Source organism: Stegodyphus dumicola, chromosome 6 (assembly GCF_044657685.1).
Source record: "Stegodyphus dumicola isolate Sdum_Otavi_A_Nest chromosome 6, ASM4465768v1".
In the NCBI taxonomy this organism is placed as follows: Eukaryota; Metazoa; Arthropoda; class Arachnida; order Araneae; family Eresidae; genus Stegodyphus; species Stegodyphus dumicola.
The window spans coordinates 6,740,059-6,758,536 of NC_140773.1; the positions used below are offsets into that span (position 1 = coordinate 6,740,059).

The 18,478-nt window shown below is 30.6% G+C and overlaps 1 protein-coding gene across 3 annotated transcripts in view; it reads left to right on the plus strand.

Moving 5' to 3' along the window:
• LOC118181462 (uncharacterized) overlaps positions 1-16,333 on the plus strand; it is a 164,300-nt gene extending 147,967 nt beyond the window's left edge. For all 3 annotated transcript variants that reach the window (XM_085818020.1, XM_085818022.1, XM_085818021.1), the window contains 4 exons: positions 2,205-2,321; positions 3,639-3,699; positions 6,148-6,228; positions 12,299-16,333. In XM_085818020.1, coding sequence (XP_085674146.1) covers positions 2,205-2,321; positions 3,639-3,699; positions 6,148-6,228; positions 12,299-12,306 — 267 coding nt within the window. In that variant the 3' untranslated portion in view covers positions 12,307-16,333. The remainder of the gene's footprint in view (positions 1-2,204; positions 2,322-3,638; positions 3,700-6,147; positions 6,229-12,298) is intronic.
• Positions 16,334-18,478: the final 2,145 nt, after the last annotated feature.

Below are 18,478 nucleotides of genomic sequence, written 5' to 3' on the forward strand. Positions count from 1 at the left end.
TACTGAAATTGTTCGTCATGTGATAGCACTGATAAGAGATATAAAAGGTTTGATGTGTATTGACCATTGTTGTTCAAAAGCAAAATTTAATGGGAAAGAATCAGTTGCAATTGCAATTTTTTGTGAGTCTTCATGAAATTGCTTAGATGATTTTATGCATGGCCATATTATTGGCAGATTTGAAGAAGGGTGAAAAATAACACATGTTGCCAAGGAAGTCAGTTTCAGTCAAGTTTAACGTCAGCCACAGTATTGTTTCAAAGCTTTGTAAATCAGTTCAAGCAAATGGAATGTATAGCAAATGTCACATGAGAGGTTGTGTTCCAGTACGATGCCTTCAGAAAGTAGGTACATAGTGCTATCGACAAAGAGGAACCAGTGAGGTACTGATGTAGCAAATGAGTTACTTTCTGCTACTGGCAAGTGAATTTCTTGAAAAACTGTAACCAGATGTTTGCATCAAGATTTACTATATGCCTGCCGTCCTGTTGTGCACATTCTATTGTCCTACATGTAACTATTCTACCCATTTGCAATGGTGTCGTCAGCATCACAATTGGAGGGAAGACTACCGGGCTTGTGTACTGTTCTTAGATTAGAGTAGATTCAGTCTGTCATCAGATTGTAGATGCCAGTTAGACTGGCATTAGAGTGATACTGCATACAGTCCGGTAAACATACAGGGAAAAGGGGCCGATATCCTAGTGTCATCGTATGAGCTGGGATCATGGTCCATGGCCATACGTCGCTCTATGTAATTCAAACTGAGACTATAACTGACCAACGATACATTTATGATGTTTCGCAGCGTCATGTTTGCATGTTCTGTGGGTGATAAATTTGTTTTCATGGATGGCAGTTCAGCATGTCATTGAACAGTTGCTGTCCTGAAGTGCCTTAGTGTGAGGATATTCAATGTCTCATATGGCCAGCATGTTCTCCAGATCTGTATCCCATTGAAAATGTTTGGTACCCCAACAGCTGTCTAAAGCATGGCACGGAATTTTGCATCACCCTTCATGGTTGCTATATCCCAAATCGGCATCTTATGCCAGAATACTGCAGAATTGCATTTTATTTTTTTCCACTTTTACATAGAGCACAAAATGACCATTTTGTCCTTTGAACACTCTTTAAAGTCTTTTGGATTTCAGAATGCAATAAATTATATTTATTGTTATGTCCTAGTATTCTAACATTATTTTATTTAATTTGGCATCCTACCACATGTTTTAATGCACTATATAACTGTTTGTGATCCATCCTTAGTGGTTGTCCTCCAGTGTATTACAGAAGTTAGTATCATTTGCTGCTAACATTCATAGTTATTTATTTATAGGAATGCAGATCATAAAATTTACAAATTTTTCATTTGAAATTAATCTATACTTTTGCGTGTATTATAGTGCTGTCTTTTAAAAGTTTTGAATTTATGTGGGAAACATTTAAAAATTTATTTGTTCACATCTTTTCAGATATTGAGCTTCAGCTTTTATGCACCATGGTTTGCCTGTGCGATAAGCAAATACCAGTACTCAATAGTTATAGATTCATAAAAATGGTAGTTATGGAGATTTTCTGGCATTAAAAATGTGAAACATAATAAAGAAGGGAAATTAAATTACCCAAAATTCCAATTCCAGTGAGTTTTGTTTTCTGCTTATATTCAAATGCACTTGTGTAAAATGTAACGGCCAAATTAACATGGGTAATCTTACTGCTGAAGGTTTTGTAAGCAATGTGTTTGTTTATTTATTTTCCTTAAGAGCATAGCAAATATTTTGAAAGTAATTTCCTCCTTAAGAGCATAGCAAATATTTTGAAAGTAATTTCCACAGTAGTTACATGTTTCCTCATCCCCAACACACACATACACAAAATGTATATTTACAAATTTTTTTTTATTTCCTCAAAAATGTGTTTATCATTTATCCCTTTTTCTCTGTTACAATTTTCCCTTATTTTCACGTTATTTAATTTGCTATTTTTACTTAAAATTTTGGTTAAATGATTCACAAAAAAAAAAAAAAAGAGTACATTCTGCTTAATCTCAAATTAACCCCAACAAAATTTAAAGTCAACTTGTAACCTGTTAAACCCTATGTAGTTAAGTGTATGCATTATTAGATTTCTACTATAGTTGCTTGCTGAAATGTATAATTGAATGTTATCTATGGTATATAAGTGATGATTGTATTTTTCAGTTCGAGCAAATTCCTAAAACTTACATTCTGAGTTACAAGAATGGAACAGAACTTGTCAAAAGTATGTTACGCCAGGCATTTGATGAAATGATAGCAAACAGAGATTTGAAAATTAAGGTATTATAAAATATATATGAATGCATATATATGTATGTATATCTGGTTGTAACGAAAGTTTTCCGCCAAAAAAAATTCTTAATAAAGTTAGAAAAAAAGCATGAAAGCAGAACTTTTAGTACGGATTGTAATCACCCTCCAAATCTATGATTTTCTGCCAATATTTTGGTAGTTTTTCAAAACCTTCAATTCAAAACCTTCAATCCAAGGACAATATGGTGGGTGTGGCAAAAGATCCCATTCAAGTCCATACAGAGTCCAGCCGGTGAAGGCAGACACATGTGGTCTTGTATTATTTTGATGGAAAGTTACCTTTTTGTGCCGGAACTCAGTTTGATGTTTTTCCTTAATAGTATCAACACAGACTAGCATCTCACCGTACATCTTACTATCGAAGATTTTAACTTTTTCTAGATTCTCTTTATGGATAATACACAATAATTCCACCAGATACAAAGCATGATCCTTTTTGTTAGTCAAATGCACTTTGCAATACTTCCGATAGGCTCACCGAACATAGATCTACCTCCTCTTCTGCCTGTGTTGAAGTATATTCACTTTTCATCACAAGTGATGATCTGGTCCAGAATTTTGTCCTTGCATTGATATTCGAGCTGATTAGTGCAGGCCCGAACACGTCGGTCCTTATCTGCTTGAGTCACATCATGTGGCACTCAGCAACTGAACTTGTACATCAAATTTATATGATGCATAGTGCGACTAATGGACACAGCACTAATGTCAACGCTTTGGTAAGATCTTGAGTGGCTGCATACTGATCTTCCACAAGGTCTCACATGCAGGTCTCATCAACATCAGTAGGCCGGCTAGAGCGCTCTGCTTCTTGAATGTCATAGTTCTTGTTTTTGAACATTTTTCACCAAACATTCACAATTCCATATGATACAACATTAATACCTAAAGCTGTGTACATGATTTGGTGACATTCTGTAGCTAACTTTTTGCAACAGAACTGGAAGTAAATGATGGTTCTAATCTGGTAATGTGATAGTTAGAGCAGACACCTTTTTTCTTAATGATAATGATATATATTTTTTTTTTTTACAGATTTCATAACACAGTGTTCTAAAGCAAGACTTTTTTCTTTCAATTGCCAAAAATGCTTTGACAAAATATGATTAAACATGCCAATATGAATTGTTTGCACAGACGATATTTGCAATGGCGGAAAACTTCCTTAAAACCTGATATGTATGTGTGTATACACACCATTATATACATTGCTATACATATCATTAAAAAGCTGATGGTACTTTAGATGGACATTTAACATTATATGTTCTGTTAATTTTTTAGGCAATGGAAGGAGAAATAAAAAACCTTTCTATCTATATTCCTGATGGTCAGAACAAAGAAGGTAAGTTAAGATGTGTGAAATATTATCTCTTTGCTGAGAGAAAAGGCATGGCATGAGATTTACTGTTCTTTATTTCATTTTGTTGTGAACACGTCTAAATCTTATGCATCAGTGTCTTTATTTATTATTATTTTGCTGCAAACTAGAATAAAAGTGTGTGACTTGAATCACAAAGCTGTCTTTAATTTTTTGTTCATTTTTGATATCAAGTGTGATAAACTTTTCATAATCATTTTTCTAAAAGAGCCTCTTTACCTGTGACTCGATATTTTGTGAGAGGTCTTTGAATTTTATCACAGAAATGTAAGATAATCAATTATAGTTACTCTTGGATTTTAGAAGCACCTGTAACAAATGGCCTTCTATACGGCATCTGTCATTTTCTTCATGCATGCTTCTAGTTTTTTATGTGTTAACTTCTCATGTTGAATTGTTTATCGTGATGATATTCCATTGGCCTTTTTTAAATCTGTATTTCATTTATAAACATGCATTGTATTTTATATTTGCCAGCAGCTGGAAAATATGCTGTTTTCTCAAGAAAAGGAATTTTAGCATGCACTAAGCTTTGTGAGAACAATCTTCATCCACTAATCTTACATAGTATAGTGCAATGAAACAATTTCTAACAAAGAAGAGCATCTGTTGCACAAACTGGTTTAATAGATCTTTTTTTTTTTTTTTTCCTGTTATTGCTGGAATATACGGCATCAATTAAGGGGTGTGAGGAACAAATTAATAATATACAGCTCTTGATTAGAATAACTTTTATGGGGGACATTTTTGCGAAACATCTCATTGGACATATCAAAGACTGAATTGGAGGGCCCTATAAAATTGTCCAAGTCGACAAAAATCCCTTTGTATTTAGTTAAAACAATGTCAAAAGTTTTACCTAAGAAGGTGGGTGTACAGGGACTTAGCCACAGCTTAAAGTTCCTTATAGAGATGCCAGAAAACTTTTGCAAGTCGTTTGGAATCCTATCCTGTTAAATTATTTGATGGAAGTATAAGGCCTGAGAAATTTGTTTTGAAACTTTTCCTGCTGCAATTTCAGATTTGCACCTGCCATTAATTTCTTATGCTTAAATTGGACTGTATTTGATGAATGGATTGCCCAAAGTATCTAATTATTTTATTGAAAAAAGTATGTATTGAAAAAATTATGAAAAGATTTCTTTTACTGTTAAAGTACTCAATAAATTGGAGTGGTGCCACCCAGATAGTATGGTGATTAGGGCAGCCGACTGTGATACTGAAGAGCCCGGGTTTTAATCCTGGAGAAAGCATGGTTGTAACTCTTTGTCCCTTCATAGGAGGTAATGGTGGCCGCCTATTAGTTGCCTTTACAATAAGATAGCCACCACTTGTGCCCTTAGAAGTGGCCAATGTTGAAAAAAGACAAGAGCCCATCGTTTTTAAAAAAAAAAAAAAAGATTGGAGAGGTATTTGAGTTTTTTAATGCTTTGCCCATAGAAATGGCTAATAATAAGCACTTAGTGTGCTGATTGTAAAATGGCATTGAGAATTATTAAATTATATCATGTGACTGCACTAAGTCCTATGTTTCCATGCCTGGACACATTGCCTTATTTATTCCCTCCATGTACTTCAGTGACATTAAAAAAAAAATTTAAATAACACAATCACTGTATCTTAGCAGTAATTTTTAATATTGTAAGTTTTTTTGTTTTTATATGTAATTTATTCGAAACAATACTGGCACATGCTGTTTCCACTTCCATTCTTGGAATTCCACTACTGTTTTCCTTTTAGATTTCTCCTGAATTTAATAACTGACTGTGTTGTAGACTGAAGATTGTACTGCAAAAAATAAATAATTTTTAATGAATCTTTTGTTGTAGCATGCTGAGTGATGATTTAGAGTCTCCCTAAGTATAAAATGAGCAAAGTTAGATTAAAAGTGAGGATATTGAATTCTAAAAGTATTTAATGAATTTTGTACACATATGTATTTGAAGGAAAAAGTGTTGTATTATTTTCCAAATTTTTCAACTAGTTGTAGAAGCTTAGAGCTAGCAATCAACTAACTTTAGAAGTATTTGTTAAATGGGAAGTCTCAAAAACTATAATGTTAGATTTTCTGTAAAATACTCCAGAATGACATTGTATTAGACCTTTTTTCCTCCATATTAAAAATTGTTAGCAGTCTGTCTATATAGTCCATACTTTAACCATTTTTGTAGAGAAATAGAATGTTGAATTAATAATAAAAATTCCTTTCTAGCTTCTTCATCAATACGAACAGTTATAATATATTTTGTTGAAATAAATAATAATTGCAATTTTTTTTCCAGTTACAAATTTATGTGGCTATTTATTTAAATTTTTCAATCTAGAGTAGTACATTTTAATTACTTATGTAAATACTGCATATTTTATTTCATAAACTGGAATTCTAATAAGTTGGCATTTCCTCATTTGTAGCTAATAAACATGAAGATGAAGATGATTCAAGTAACTTCACTACACCAGTATTTGTTGAATCCTCATCTTATTCAAGGAACAGTAAGTTTGTATTTTGTATATTCTAACTTAGATCTAAATTATGTGGATGTATGAAGAAATTTAGGTATTGAAATGTATTTTGTTATAAAGTTGTGCAATAAATATGTAAAAGAAAGAAATATTTAAACTTCATATTGATATTCAGTTAATAGTTTTAAATATTCATCATATAATTTAATATAATACATATAATTTAAATCAACAGTGGCATTCCATTAAAAATGGTGTATAAAGTTTTATATATGCATAACACAGCATAGAAATGTACGTTAATTAAAAAAAAAAGCTGAAATCTGTAACATAATTGTTATTATGTTCATTTCAGAAATTGCTGTCTGAAAATTTGTTTATAAAATGTGTATAGTATCATTAGAAATACATGATTGCTAACAAGTATCGAAATCAACATCAACTTATTGCGATTCTCCTAGAATATTGTAGACTCACTCACATCTGAAGGGCCAATTTAGAAAGGGAAATACCATTAACTATCCTCCCTTTTTTTTTTTTTTTTTTTTTTTTTTTTTTTTTTTTAATTTATTGATTTGTGGACTTGATGATAAATAAAAATTAGAGCTGAAGTTGATGATCCATTCATTAAATGCCCCGGTTTCAAAATTTAGTTCTTCATGTCACTTTTAAAAACCTTGTATTATTACTTCTTTCATTGCTTCTATTCTGTGAGTAAAGTGGCAAGGTAGACATTGCAAAAGAAGGAAGCAGTGAATTTAAAAAACAGCTGCAAAATAATAACAGTTTCATTAGGAGAAAAATAGCTAAATTCTTAAGATGTGACTTACCTTTGATTTTTGGCATAACCCTATAAAAAATATCACCAGGAGTTGAAAAGCTTATCATTTTCTAGATATGCAAACTCTTTGGATTTAAAGTATAAAATGTATTTTTAAAATGATATTTATTTCAAATCTTTGAGAAAGATGATATTTTATGTGACACTGTATGCAATAACTTAGCACTGAAGTGTGAAGTTCTAAGTTTCGGCTGAGACTTTGAAAATGTGACACTGTGAACAAGGTAACCGTGTGTGTGCTTGTGTAAAGAATGCTTGGAAAATTGTTTTTATTTCTTCTATAAAGCATAATGTGTGTAACAATAATAATTGTTCTTAGTAATATCTATGTCTAAAAATCAGGGAGAGCACTTTTAATGCTTTCATATTTTTGCGTATTAAAGGAAAGAAAGTAAAGCAATTAAATCTGTGTCCAATTTTTTACATATTAAGCAAAGCATTAAATGAATAAAGAAAAAATTATCATGATGGGGTCTGTCAACTTATGAATTGTAATACTGTTAGAGTAAAGTGGCAAGGTAGACATAGCAAAAGAAGGAAGCAGTGAATTTAAAAAATAGCTGCAAAATAATAACAGTTTCATTAGGAGAAAAATAGCTAAATTCCAATTTTTTACATATTATTATGTATATACTCTATCCTGATTTACTGAAGCACAAGGAAATTATAAATTTCCTTGTGCTTCAGTAAATGAGGATAGAGTCTCTTAAAAAAAAAAAAAAAAAAAAAAAGCTAGATAGAGGGTGTATGCTCATAAGTAGATTAATATTAATCGAAATATAAATTATATGTTAAAGCTTATTGTTGCGAAAGGGGGTTTTATTCTAAGGTGAAGCTTCAACCGTATTACACTCCCCACCTGAACTCGTAGAGTTCACACAATTAAGCGGAATAACAAATAAATCCAAATAAAATGAAAACACTTACAATTACTTACTGTAACAAATTAAAAAGAAAAAATCCTCTTGAACATCTACTACAATATAAAATTAATCAATTAAACATAAGAAATTACTGAATAATCAATAAGTTCAAAATGTTTTCATCAAATGTTGAAAAAATCAACAGTTCAATCAATATTTCTCAGGTTGGTTCACAACTTCCAAAGGATATAAGAGTTGTATGGGTCTCTTAATTTGTCCTTTGGACGTCTTAATTAAACAAGAACGAACATGTTGATCTCGTTCATCCCATAACAGTTTGGACTTTGTAAACCCTTCCAAAAGAACGACATCTCCAACTTTTAATTCTTACTTGGGTTAGTAGTATCTAAATGGTGAGCCGTTCTCAAGTCAAGTAGATATTGTTTCCTTCCATCTTTTCCAGAGATGATCTAAAAGTGTAGTTTGGTACACTCGTCTTATCATCAGATAACTTCTATTTGAATTCTTGTCAATCATCTCGATAAAATGAAGTAGATAATTATGATTTTTTTCGACCAAAGTTGAGAAAGTGTGCTGGTGTGATAGGCTGTGGTTCTTCCAAGTCATTGTAAGTGTAAGTTAAAGGTCTTTGATTTATAACATATTCAACTTCTGTCAAAATAGTAGTCATTTCTTCAAAATGTAATAGGGCCTTTCCAAGTATTTTTCTTAAAATGTCCTTCACAGACTTCACTAAACATTCGTAGAAACCTCTCCACCATGCAGCACATTCTGCAATAAATTTCCAGCTTATCTTCTTACAGGCAATAAAATCTTGAAATTTGGAATCCTTCAGTATTTTTGAAAAATGCTCGAATTGCCGGTTTACCTTTTGAAAGGTTTTGGCATTATCAGAGTAAATTCTGTCACGATGTCCTCGTCTTGATACAAATCATCTAAAAGCCATCAAATAATTTTATGTTGTCATTCTGGAGACTAGCCCTAAATGAAGGGCTGTGGTAATGGCACAGGTGAAAAGAACTATGTACAATTTCTCAGTTCCGGTTGCTGATCTAACCCAAATTGGACCTGCGAAGTCCATTCCTGAAACACGAAATGGTGGAGTCTGAACTATTCTCTCTTTTGGCAGCTGTGCAGTCATCTGTTGAGCAGGTTTTGCTGTATACTTTCTATAAATAAGACAGTTTCTAAGTATCTTCTTCACAAGCTGTCGGCCTTTTGGTATCCAGTATTATTTTCGAAGGTTGATCAAAGTGGCTGTAACTTCATTAAACATGAACTTGTTATGTTCTCTTTCAATAATCAGTTCCGTAAATTTTTAATTTCGAGGTTAGAGGATAGGATGTTTTTCTTTGGTGCTGAAATCGGAGAATTGTAATCTTCCTTCAAGTCAAAATTCTAAAGACTGTAAAAGCCAGGGTGGTCCAAAGTTGGCAGTTTCTTAAATTAGCAACAGTAGTTCCTCGTGATATGAGGTTGGAGGGGTTATCTTTCCCATGTCAATAATGCCAATTATTGCTTTCAGTTAGTTTCTGAATTTCATAAATTCTGTTTTTGACGAAAGGTTTAAATCTTTTTGGAGATCCATGAATCCAAAAATAAGTTATTTGAGAATAAGTCCATTGGAAAGGGATTACACCGTATTTTAAACATTTTGTGATTTTATTACTCAATCTGGTGGATAAAGCACACCCAAGAGCTCCAATCTAGGAAGTGTAACTGATTTCAGAGGTGCAACTCTACTCTTGGAAGCAACAAAAACTGTTTGAAAAGTTCCATTGTTCAAACCTTAGATATACCATACATCCATAAGCTTTCAAACTAGCATCAGAAAAGCTATAGTGTTCTATTTGTTTCACATCTACATTTGATATTCCCTGTAAATAGTAGCAGGGAATCCTGATGTGGTTCAGTTCTTCAATTTCTTCGTACCAGGCTTTCCATTTATAACTAAGATCAGGTGGCAGTTCATCGCCCCAATCAATTTTGGCAGACCAGATTTCCTGAATCAGACACTTTATTCTTATAGTGAAAGGGCCATAAAATCCGACAGGATCAAAAATATGACCTGCGGTTTGTAATAGAAAACATTTTGAGTTAATTGACAAGGAAATGAAATTTGTCAAGTGCTGAGTGTCAAAATAAAAATTATCATTTTCAGTATCTCAGTTAATTCCTAACACTTTGATCGGGACAACTTCAGGAGATTCTTGTATCGAAATTTCTTTTTGATGCCAAATGTTCTTTTGAGTTAGTATGCCACTTATGTAGTGACATGCTAGCTTAATTAAAAATGTTCACAATTTCTAAACTTGTTTTCAGGGCTTGTTCTAAATTTTGTTGACCAGCAATAATGACATCAACATACAGGCAGTTGTTTAAGAGTTCTACTGTTTCAGGATATATTTCTGAATATTTTTAAGGTGATGCATAATGGTAGCAGCTAGCAGAAAAGGACTAGATTTTATACTCCAAACAAAACTCTTGTAAATCTAAAGGTTTTCAAATTTTCATTGCTATCATCAGAATCTTCTGCCCAAAAGAATTGTATAACATCTCTGTCTTCTTCATTTAACTCAATCTGTAAAATTGCTTGTGTAATTTCAGCTGTAAAGGCTAGCCTATTTTGTCTATATCAATAAATCAAAAATATCAGGATATAGCTTCGGACCAGTATATAAACAATCGTTTAGAGAAAGTCTCCTTGGTTTATGGGCTGAAGCATCATAAACTATTCTTAGTCTGCTTGTTGCTCTATCATTTCTGATGACTGCTCTCTGGGGTAAATAAAATAGGGTCTTATCATTTTGATTGTCTTCCTGAACTGGTTCAATAATATGTTTTAACTTGTAATCCTTTAAAACCTCTATGTATTGAATGAACAAACAAAGGGTTATCAATTTTAAATTTGTTACTTAATTTAAGATAATAGGGATTAGAGTGCTATATCCCTATTATCTTCCATTAAATGTTTTGAATTTGTTTTCCAAGGTAATTTTACTTGTTATCTGTCATTTTTATACTTGATATCAGATTCGAAAGATTTCATAATTTCTAAACGAACAGTTTTGCCGTTTTGAGTGTCACTTTTTAAACCTAAGTTTTCTAGCTTCCAAAACTGTTGTAATTGATCTGATATCAAGTTTTCATTTACTATTACTTTCATAGTTAATAATTCACTATGATCATTATTTACTTTACCCTGCAAACACCACCCAAATAAAGATTCTGTAGCTACTATATTTCTTGAAATTTATTTAATTTTACCAGTAATTATAGAATAGTAGAAATCTACCCCTATGAGAATATCAATTTTGTCACTTTGTGTACAACAGTCTGCTAATTGTAAATTTTGTAAAACTTTATTTTCTTTAGCAAAGTTCAAATCTGGAGGGGAGATAACAGTATTGGATATATTTTTGGTTTGAAGAAACTCAATAGATATATTAAGATTGGGATCACTAGCATTTTCTAGTTTTGCTTTAACAACATTAAAGGGTTTTTCTAACGCAGTTTTATATCCAAATGAATAAACAGATTCTTTTCTAACAATTGGAAACTCCATTTTACTAGATACATCTTTAGTTATGAAAGATCTCATTGAGCCATTTTCAAAAAGAATTCTCACATTTTAAGATTTATCATTATTTTGAATCAATGCAAAGCAGTTTGTAATAATATTTTATTAGATCTATTTTCATAGAATTATATGACGAAACTGTTGAAATAATGCTCGAATCTGACATTTTCTTTTCAAGTTTATCATTATCTTTTTTCTGATGGAATAAATAACAAATGGCTTTTGAGTGTTTATTATAGCAGAAGGCACAGTCCTTCATCATATTTATGCTTATTGGGTACCATAACTTTGAAAAAAACTTTAAAAAGACATATTCAATCCATAACTTTAAAAAAGACATATTCAAGATTAAAAATTGGCAGTGGTGACCAATAATCACCTCTTAAGTTCATAGAGTTAAGTAATTCAGACACATCTTGAAATCTGATCTGTAAAGAAATACTCTACTACTAGAGACTTTAACTTAATCTACTATGCTAGAATTCCTCCAAAAATGTATTTCTCATATAAATTTTTCAATTATTGAATATACTGTGAGGGAAAAAAAAAACTTTAATGAATCCATTAGAGTTTTTTCCCACATTTAATGAATTTGTTTCAAGAGTTTGTTTTGAAAAATTTATGTAATTTATTTATGTATTAAATTTTTCAATTATTGAATATACTATGAGGGAAAAAAACTTTAATGAATCCATTAGAGTTTTTTCCCACATTTAATGAATTTGTTTCAAGAGTTTGTTTTGAAAAAATTATGTATAGCATAAATAATAATTATTTTGTTACTTTCTTTCTTAGATGATTAATGGATGACCGTGAGGAACAAAGGTGTAGTCAACTTGTTTTGGCTTGTGTCCACATTTTTGAATTTTAGTACAGCTTTCATTGCATAACAGCAATCTTTTGTCCGTAGAAAAGCTTCTGTAGTATTGTAGAAAAAAATATAACCATGAGTTGAAGAGGCTTGTCTTTTCCTAGATGTGCAAAATTTAGATTAGAAGCATGAAATGTGTTCTTAAAATCATGTTTATTTATCATGCTTTCAGATTTCTAAAATATCGCTCATCTTGTTATAAAAATAAGTGTGCCAAAGATGTGAAAAGTTGTTATATTTTTAACTGCTATGTAAAAAAGCTAAATGATTTTATGTACTGAAGGATATTTCAGCAAGTTATTTTTCAGTATTAATGAAAATTTCACCCTCTAAGCAGATTTAAGCACATACCTTTTGGTCCTGAAAATTGATTGTTTTATTCTTTCTAGCATATACCATCATATTTTTTAAATGTTTTTAGTAGACGAGTTCGGATTTATGAGTTACAAGTATTAGTATCTGATGCTCATTTTATTTCATATTGATTTCTAATTGTGGTTTGTATTTCAAATGCATGCGATTAGAAATATTCTTTAAACATTTTAATATTTTTTCTTGGTTTTATAAATATATCTTCTCCATTTGCTAATTATCCTGCACTACTTTATAAAGAAAATAATTACTGAAATCAGTATTTATTATTACAAATTTTATCAAATAGAAAAATTTTAGTGGAGGTGGAAAAATCCAAAATTTCTCTTGAATTTTACATGTAAGAAAATAATAACTTACTTAATAATTAATAATTAAAAAAATTCAAATCTACACTTAATGAAAAAGAAATTTAACAATATAATTTTTTAAATGAAGTTCATTTTCTCAATATAATGTGACAAAAAAATGTTTGAATTGCAGTTCATTTTTTTACATTTTCAGAATGTTATAAAATTAAAGCAAATGCAAAAGGAAGGGGATTATTTTAAGAATTAATAAAGCTAAATATATGGTGATAAATTCTATCCAGAAAATTTAAAGTATGACATTCAGATTTCAATGAGATGATATGAGTGATTCAAATCTGCTGAAAATGCAAGAGTCAGACTCCCCCCCCCCCTTTTTTTTTTTTTTTTTTTTTTTTTTTTTTTTTTTTAATGAACACTTCTCCTGGAGATGTTGAACTTTCCCAAGCTTTGTGCTGATACTCTTCGCCCTTCTCTAAATGAGAGATGAAAAGATTTTTAATGACAAAAAAATCACAAAAATTCAAGTTTTTGAGTCCCAGGTCTTTTGTAAGGTTCATAGATTCAAATGTCTTAGCCATGAAGTTTAATTATAAGTTGCTGAAATATCATATTTTAAATTAAAGCGAAAACATTCAGTACTCCTTTTGTCATTATTTTTCAGTTTGCTGTATTTAAGCTTAAAATATTTTTAACATCCAGTTTGATTTAGCTTAAATAAAAATATGAATTTCAATCTTCAGACTGGGAAATGTCCCCTTTCCTAATAATAATGAAGTACAGAAAATTCAATTTGAATGGAAAAGAGTGAGGTTCCTTGCTTCTTTGCTCATGGTTACATATTATAGACCCTGTAAATTTGAAATTTCTGTAAAATTATATGTGGGTAGTATTTTCCACTGATAATCAACGCTCATCCATAATTTATCATCCCAGTGAATGTTTGCATAAGAGGAATCCTGCCATTTTATGTCACTTCATGGTACATAAAATATTTAATATTGTATGTGATGTAAATATAAATTTCTTTTGTATTCTTTGTTGAACATAAGATTTTTATGCTGATGTTTAGCTGACTATCTTTCAATTTCAAAGACAGCATGCTCTTGTGTTATGATGTTATTTTGTTCCTTGTGTGTCTTACTTCTCAAATGTCGTCTGAGAAGTTAATGATTGTCTCTTGCTCACCTTCCTTGCTCATAAGCATTATTTTCTGAGTGGCTACAAACTCTTGTCATCATTGTTACTTAATTAGTAGTGATTTGTTCCAATTATGGGTATTGTAAAAATCTTAATGCTGAAGTAGCTTAATCAGAAAAATTGCATTTATCATTAAACTAAATAACAGAAAGCATATTTTTAAAAAGTATTTTTAAAAAATTAGATTTTTAAAATTATTTTGTTAATTATGAGGTCTCTTACCATAGTTTTAATATAATCAAATAAAATGATATCTTAAGTATTACAAAAGATGTATAGAATTTGTGTTATTGCTGTAGTTTATTCTTTTGTATTATTTGCCATTACGGAGAAAAATGTATAAATTATTTATTGTTCAAGTGACATGAAGTCGAATAATTTTTTGTAATGTAATTAGTTATCCTATAATTATTTCTAAGAATTATTAAAGAAGAAACATGCAAAATATTTCAATGTTATTTTTCCAATTTACTAAAGTGTATTTTACCATTTCTGATTTTAAATCATATTTATGAAAATTATCTTAATTTTCATAGTAATAATATGCTAAAACAAAGAGATTGAATTTTCAATGGTAATAATAATAATAATAATTGAATAAGTTATTTCTGTTGCATTTTAAACAGCTGTTGTAAATAAGCATTTTCACCTTTGCACCGTCCAAATAATTAAAGTTCTTAATAATTACATGAAATTTCATTACAGCTTGCATAGTCAGAATATTGGCATTTAAGTGTTACTCATCTAATTCCAGTTATCAAAGAAATTTTTCTGAAGACTGCAATAATCTGCTGTAAATGCAGTATCAGTGGCACAATAATGTTCTCTTTTAAATCATTTTCATCATATATTTGGTGTGAAAATTAGATATTTTGAAAAGGAGAGTTGCAGTAAAATAGGAATATTGCATGTAAAAATTATTAGCCTGCATTTTTAACATTATGTTGTAAATTGTTTTATTCACAATGAATCGCAGCTTTGTACTTATTTGTAGGTATTTTGTAAAATTGCAGAGAAAATTTGTATGCTGTTTTCTGTATGGACGATTTAAGATTTTATTTTATTTATTTATTTTTTATGTGACTTGTAATTTTGATTTTTAGTATTTTTGAAAATGAATTAATAGAAAATCTACAAGACATTAATTAAAATTATATGTGTCGATTATCTACAAAATACATATACATTTCTGAAAGTTATTTTGTATAATTTATTTTTCCTTAAATATGATTGAATGAAAATTTTCGATTGTATGTTTCTTAAAAAAGCCAACCCTTTATGATGTATCTCTATTTATGAATTCTTTTTGCAAAATGTGCAATGTGTGATAACTTTACTGTTGTTTCAGAAGTATGTATATGATGTTTACTTTTCTTCATAAGTATTTTCACTTTCAATAATTTCAGTGACATAATTCATATATATTTATTTTGATTACATTGTAAAAGCTGTCATTTGTATGTTAGATTGTACATAATGAAACTAGTCTTATTGTTGTGTTTGTATGTTCAATCTTGATAAAAATTTTGAGGACATAAAATTTGATACCTTTTTTATATTTTAGAAAATAAATCTTTATGCAAGATTATTAATTTTAGAAAATAAATCTTTAAGCAAGGTTATTAATTTTATGACCAAAATCAGGTAGTTTTTCATTTTTAAGAAATGTTTTATTTTAATGTAATATATTTCAATTGTGTTTTAATTAATTTAACTCTGTTTTTCCCCCTTCAAAATAAATTTTTTAATTATTTTTATTTTTCAAAATGTATTAAAAATTGAAAAAAATTGGTCTTCTGGTTATGTTTTATGTAAATGTTATCTTTATTCAAGTACTGTATTGGCTGAATAATAAGCCATAAGACTTGTTCCTTGGTTGTTCAGCTCATCATAAAGTTATTTTCAATACATATGAGTAGAATGCATCTGAAAGTATTCTCATATGTCACAGGGAACCTGAATATGTGAACTCTTAGTGTGGAGTTATATTTAAAAAATGCAATTTAAATTGTAACTGAATTGTTAATTAACATTGTTTGTTAATGAATAAAGAGTGACTTGACTTATGGTCTAATTTAATTTAGTTGTGTCATTATTATTATTATTTCATGGTAAGCAATCATGTATAGTGCTGTGCTTTCTGTTGATTTCTCAAAGCTGTTATGACAAAGGATATCACCTCACAACATAGCAGTGTATTTCATGTCAAATATATCTCTTTTAATTGTGATAAACAAAACCTCAAAAACATAGACTTAAAATTGTTCATATAGGCATAAAATTTTGGGTTCAGTTATTTTGAGTTAAACAATTCACTCACCATCTGTGTCAATAAGTAATAACTCATGTGACCAAATTAATAAGCTGATTTAAATTTTTTTGCACGAGATGAACAAAAGCCCCTCAATTGCCGGGATAATATGAAGTTTCTTCTATTCTTTGTTTTTCTGCTATATTAATTAAATTTCAATGGCTATGATAAGTCTACTGAATATTAGTAGTTTGTTCTAAATTAAAATCTTAGCAAATGATCTGGCAATGGTTATTTTAATGGTTTTTATGATGTGTAACATAAATATAAGCTTATTACCCTTAGAAAGTCCTCCCTGAAGGCATCTTTGCCCTTGAGCAGATAACATTCACGGGCTTTGCCTAATAAATTAAAATGAAATGTAATAGCTAATTTTTTTTCAACTAATATGTTCAAACACTTTTCAAGAATTCTCTAACTTCCACTTTTTTCCCATGGTTATTTTTAATTAATTATCTAATTTTATGAAAGTAAATTAAGTAATTATAATTTTTAGTATTTCTGAAACTTTTTTATTAAAAACTAATATGCTTTGGAGATCATACAGAAATATCTTATCATAGTTGAAACATTTTAAGCATATTTAAAGAATTATTGTTTCCATTTATACATATTTTGCGTGTGTACAGGTTCGTTATGAAATGAATGCACAAGTCCGATGAAAAATGAACAAAAATTTATTATTATCACAACAAAAATGCTTAAATTTTCTCAAATTATCATGCAGTATTACAATATCTCACAGTAGTTATCTTTTAACTACTCAAATGTCCAGTAGAACGTAATTCAAAACAGCTAAAGAACGCTAATCCGCGAATTCGCTACAATCAACAAGAGCAGTTTTCTAAGCAACTACTACAAACTGAGATGTTTTCCTCTTTTTATAAGATTTTAAAATCACGCGCTAGAATTTTCCAGTACTTTCTCGAAATCAAAAAGAGATATTTATTTATTTAATGCACGCGCTCTTGTATTTTCAATTTTCCGGCTTAGCTTTCTTTTAATATTCGTCACGCGCTGCACTGCGCGAGAAATAAAACCATTTAATTTGTAATTGAACTAACATTAGCTTTTTAAATACCAAATTCGTAACACTGCCCCCTTCCCAAGGACTGCACATCCCGGGCAGTACAATCCCTGGACAGGAAGCTAAACTTACAACTCTGGCAAACATGCATTAATAAGCATTACATTACAATAATGAACAACATGAACAATAAATGCAATAAATAAAACAAATCAAATGCTATCAAATACTAAATGCAAATCAAATACTAAATACAAATTAAATCAAATACACATTTAAAAACAAAAAGGACCATGGTCTTACACTATTTACATTACGTACTATGGCCATAGTAATGAGCTAACCTGTCGTAAGAGTTCAAAGACTCACAGATCCGAACCACGTCGTCATTCGTGTTCAGCACTGTATATGGACCATCCGAAAGTGACTGTAATTTAGGACTCAGTCCTTTTCGTTGAATCGGGTTCCACAACCACACCTTGTCTCCTTTGTTGGATCTATGTCTAGTAGCTCTTGTGTGGCATCTGGTCTTCATTTTCTCCGTCGCCAAGTTGACTCGCTTTCGTGCAGAATGGTGCATCCCCTCAAACCGGGCCTGGGCATCTTGGATGTGTTCCTCAGGTGTTGAAGGCGCATCCATAGGGCGACTAAACAGGCGGTCACAAGGCAGACGAAGGTCTTGACCGAAGAGCTTCTGGGATGGAGAATAGCTGGTAGTCTTGCGTTTCTTTTCGACCCTGGTATGATTTCGGCAGCTTCCCGAGCTCGATCTTTCGGACAAGGCGTCGACATTTCCAGGCGAGGATCCCTTTTGAGGATGGATAGTCATGCCATCAGTTGCTGAAAGCAGCTTATTGTTTTTGAAATCTAAGGAAAAATTATATTT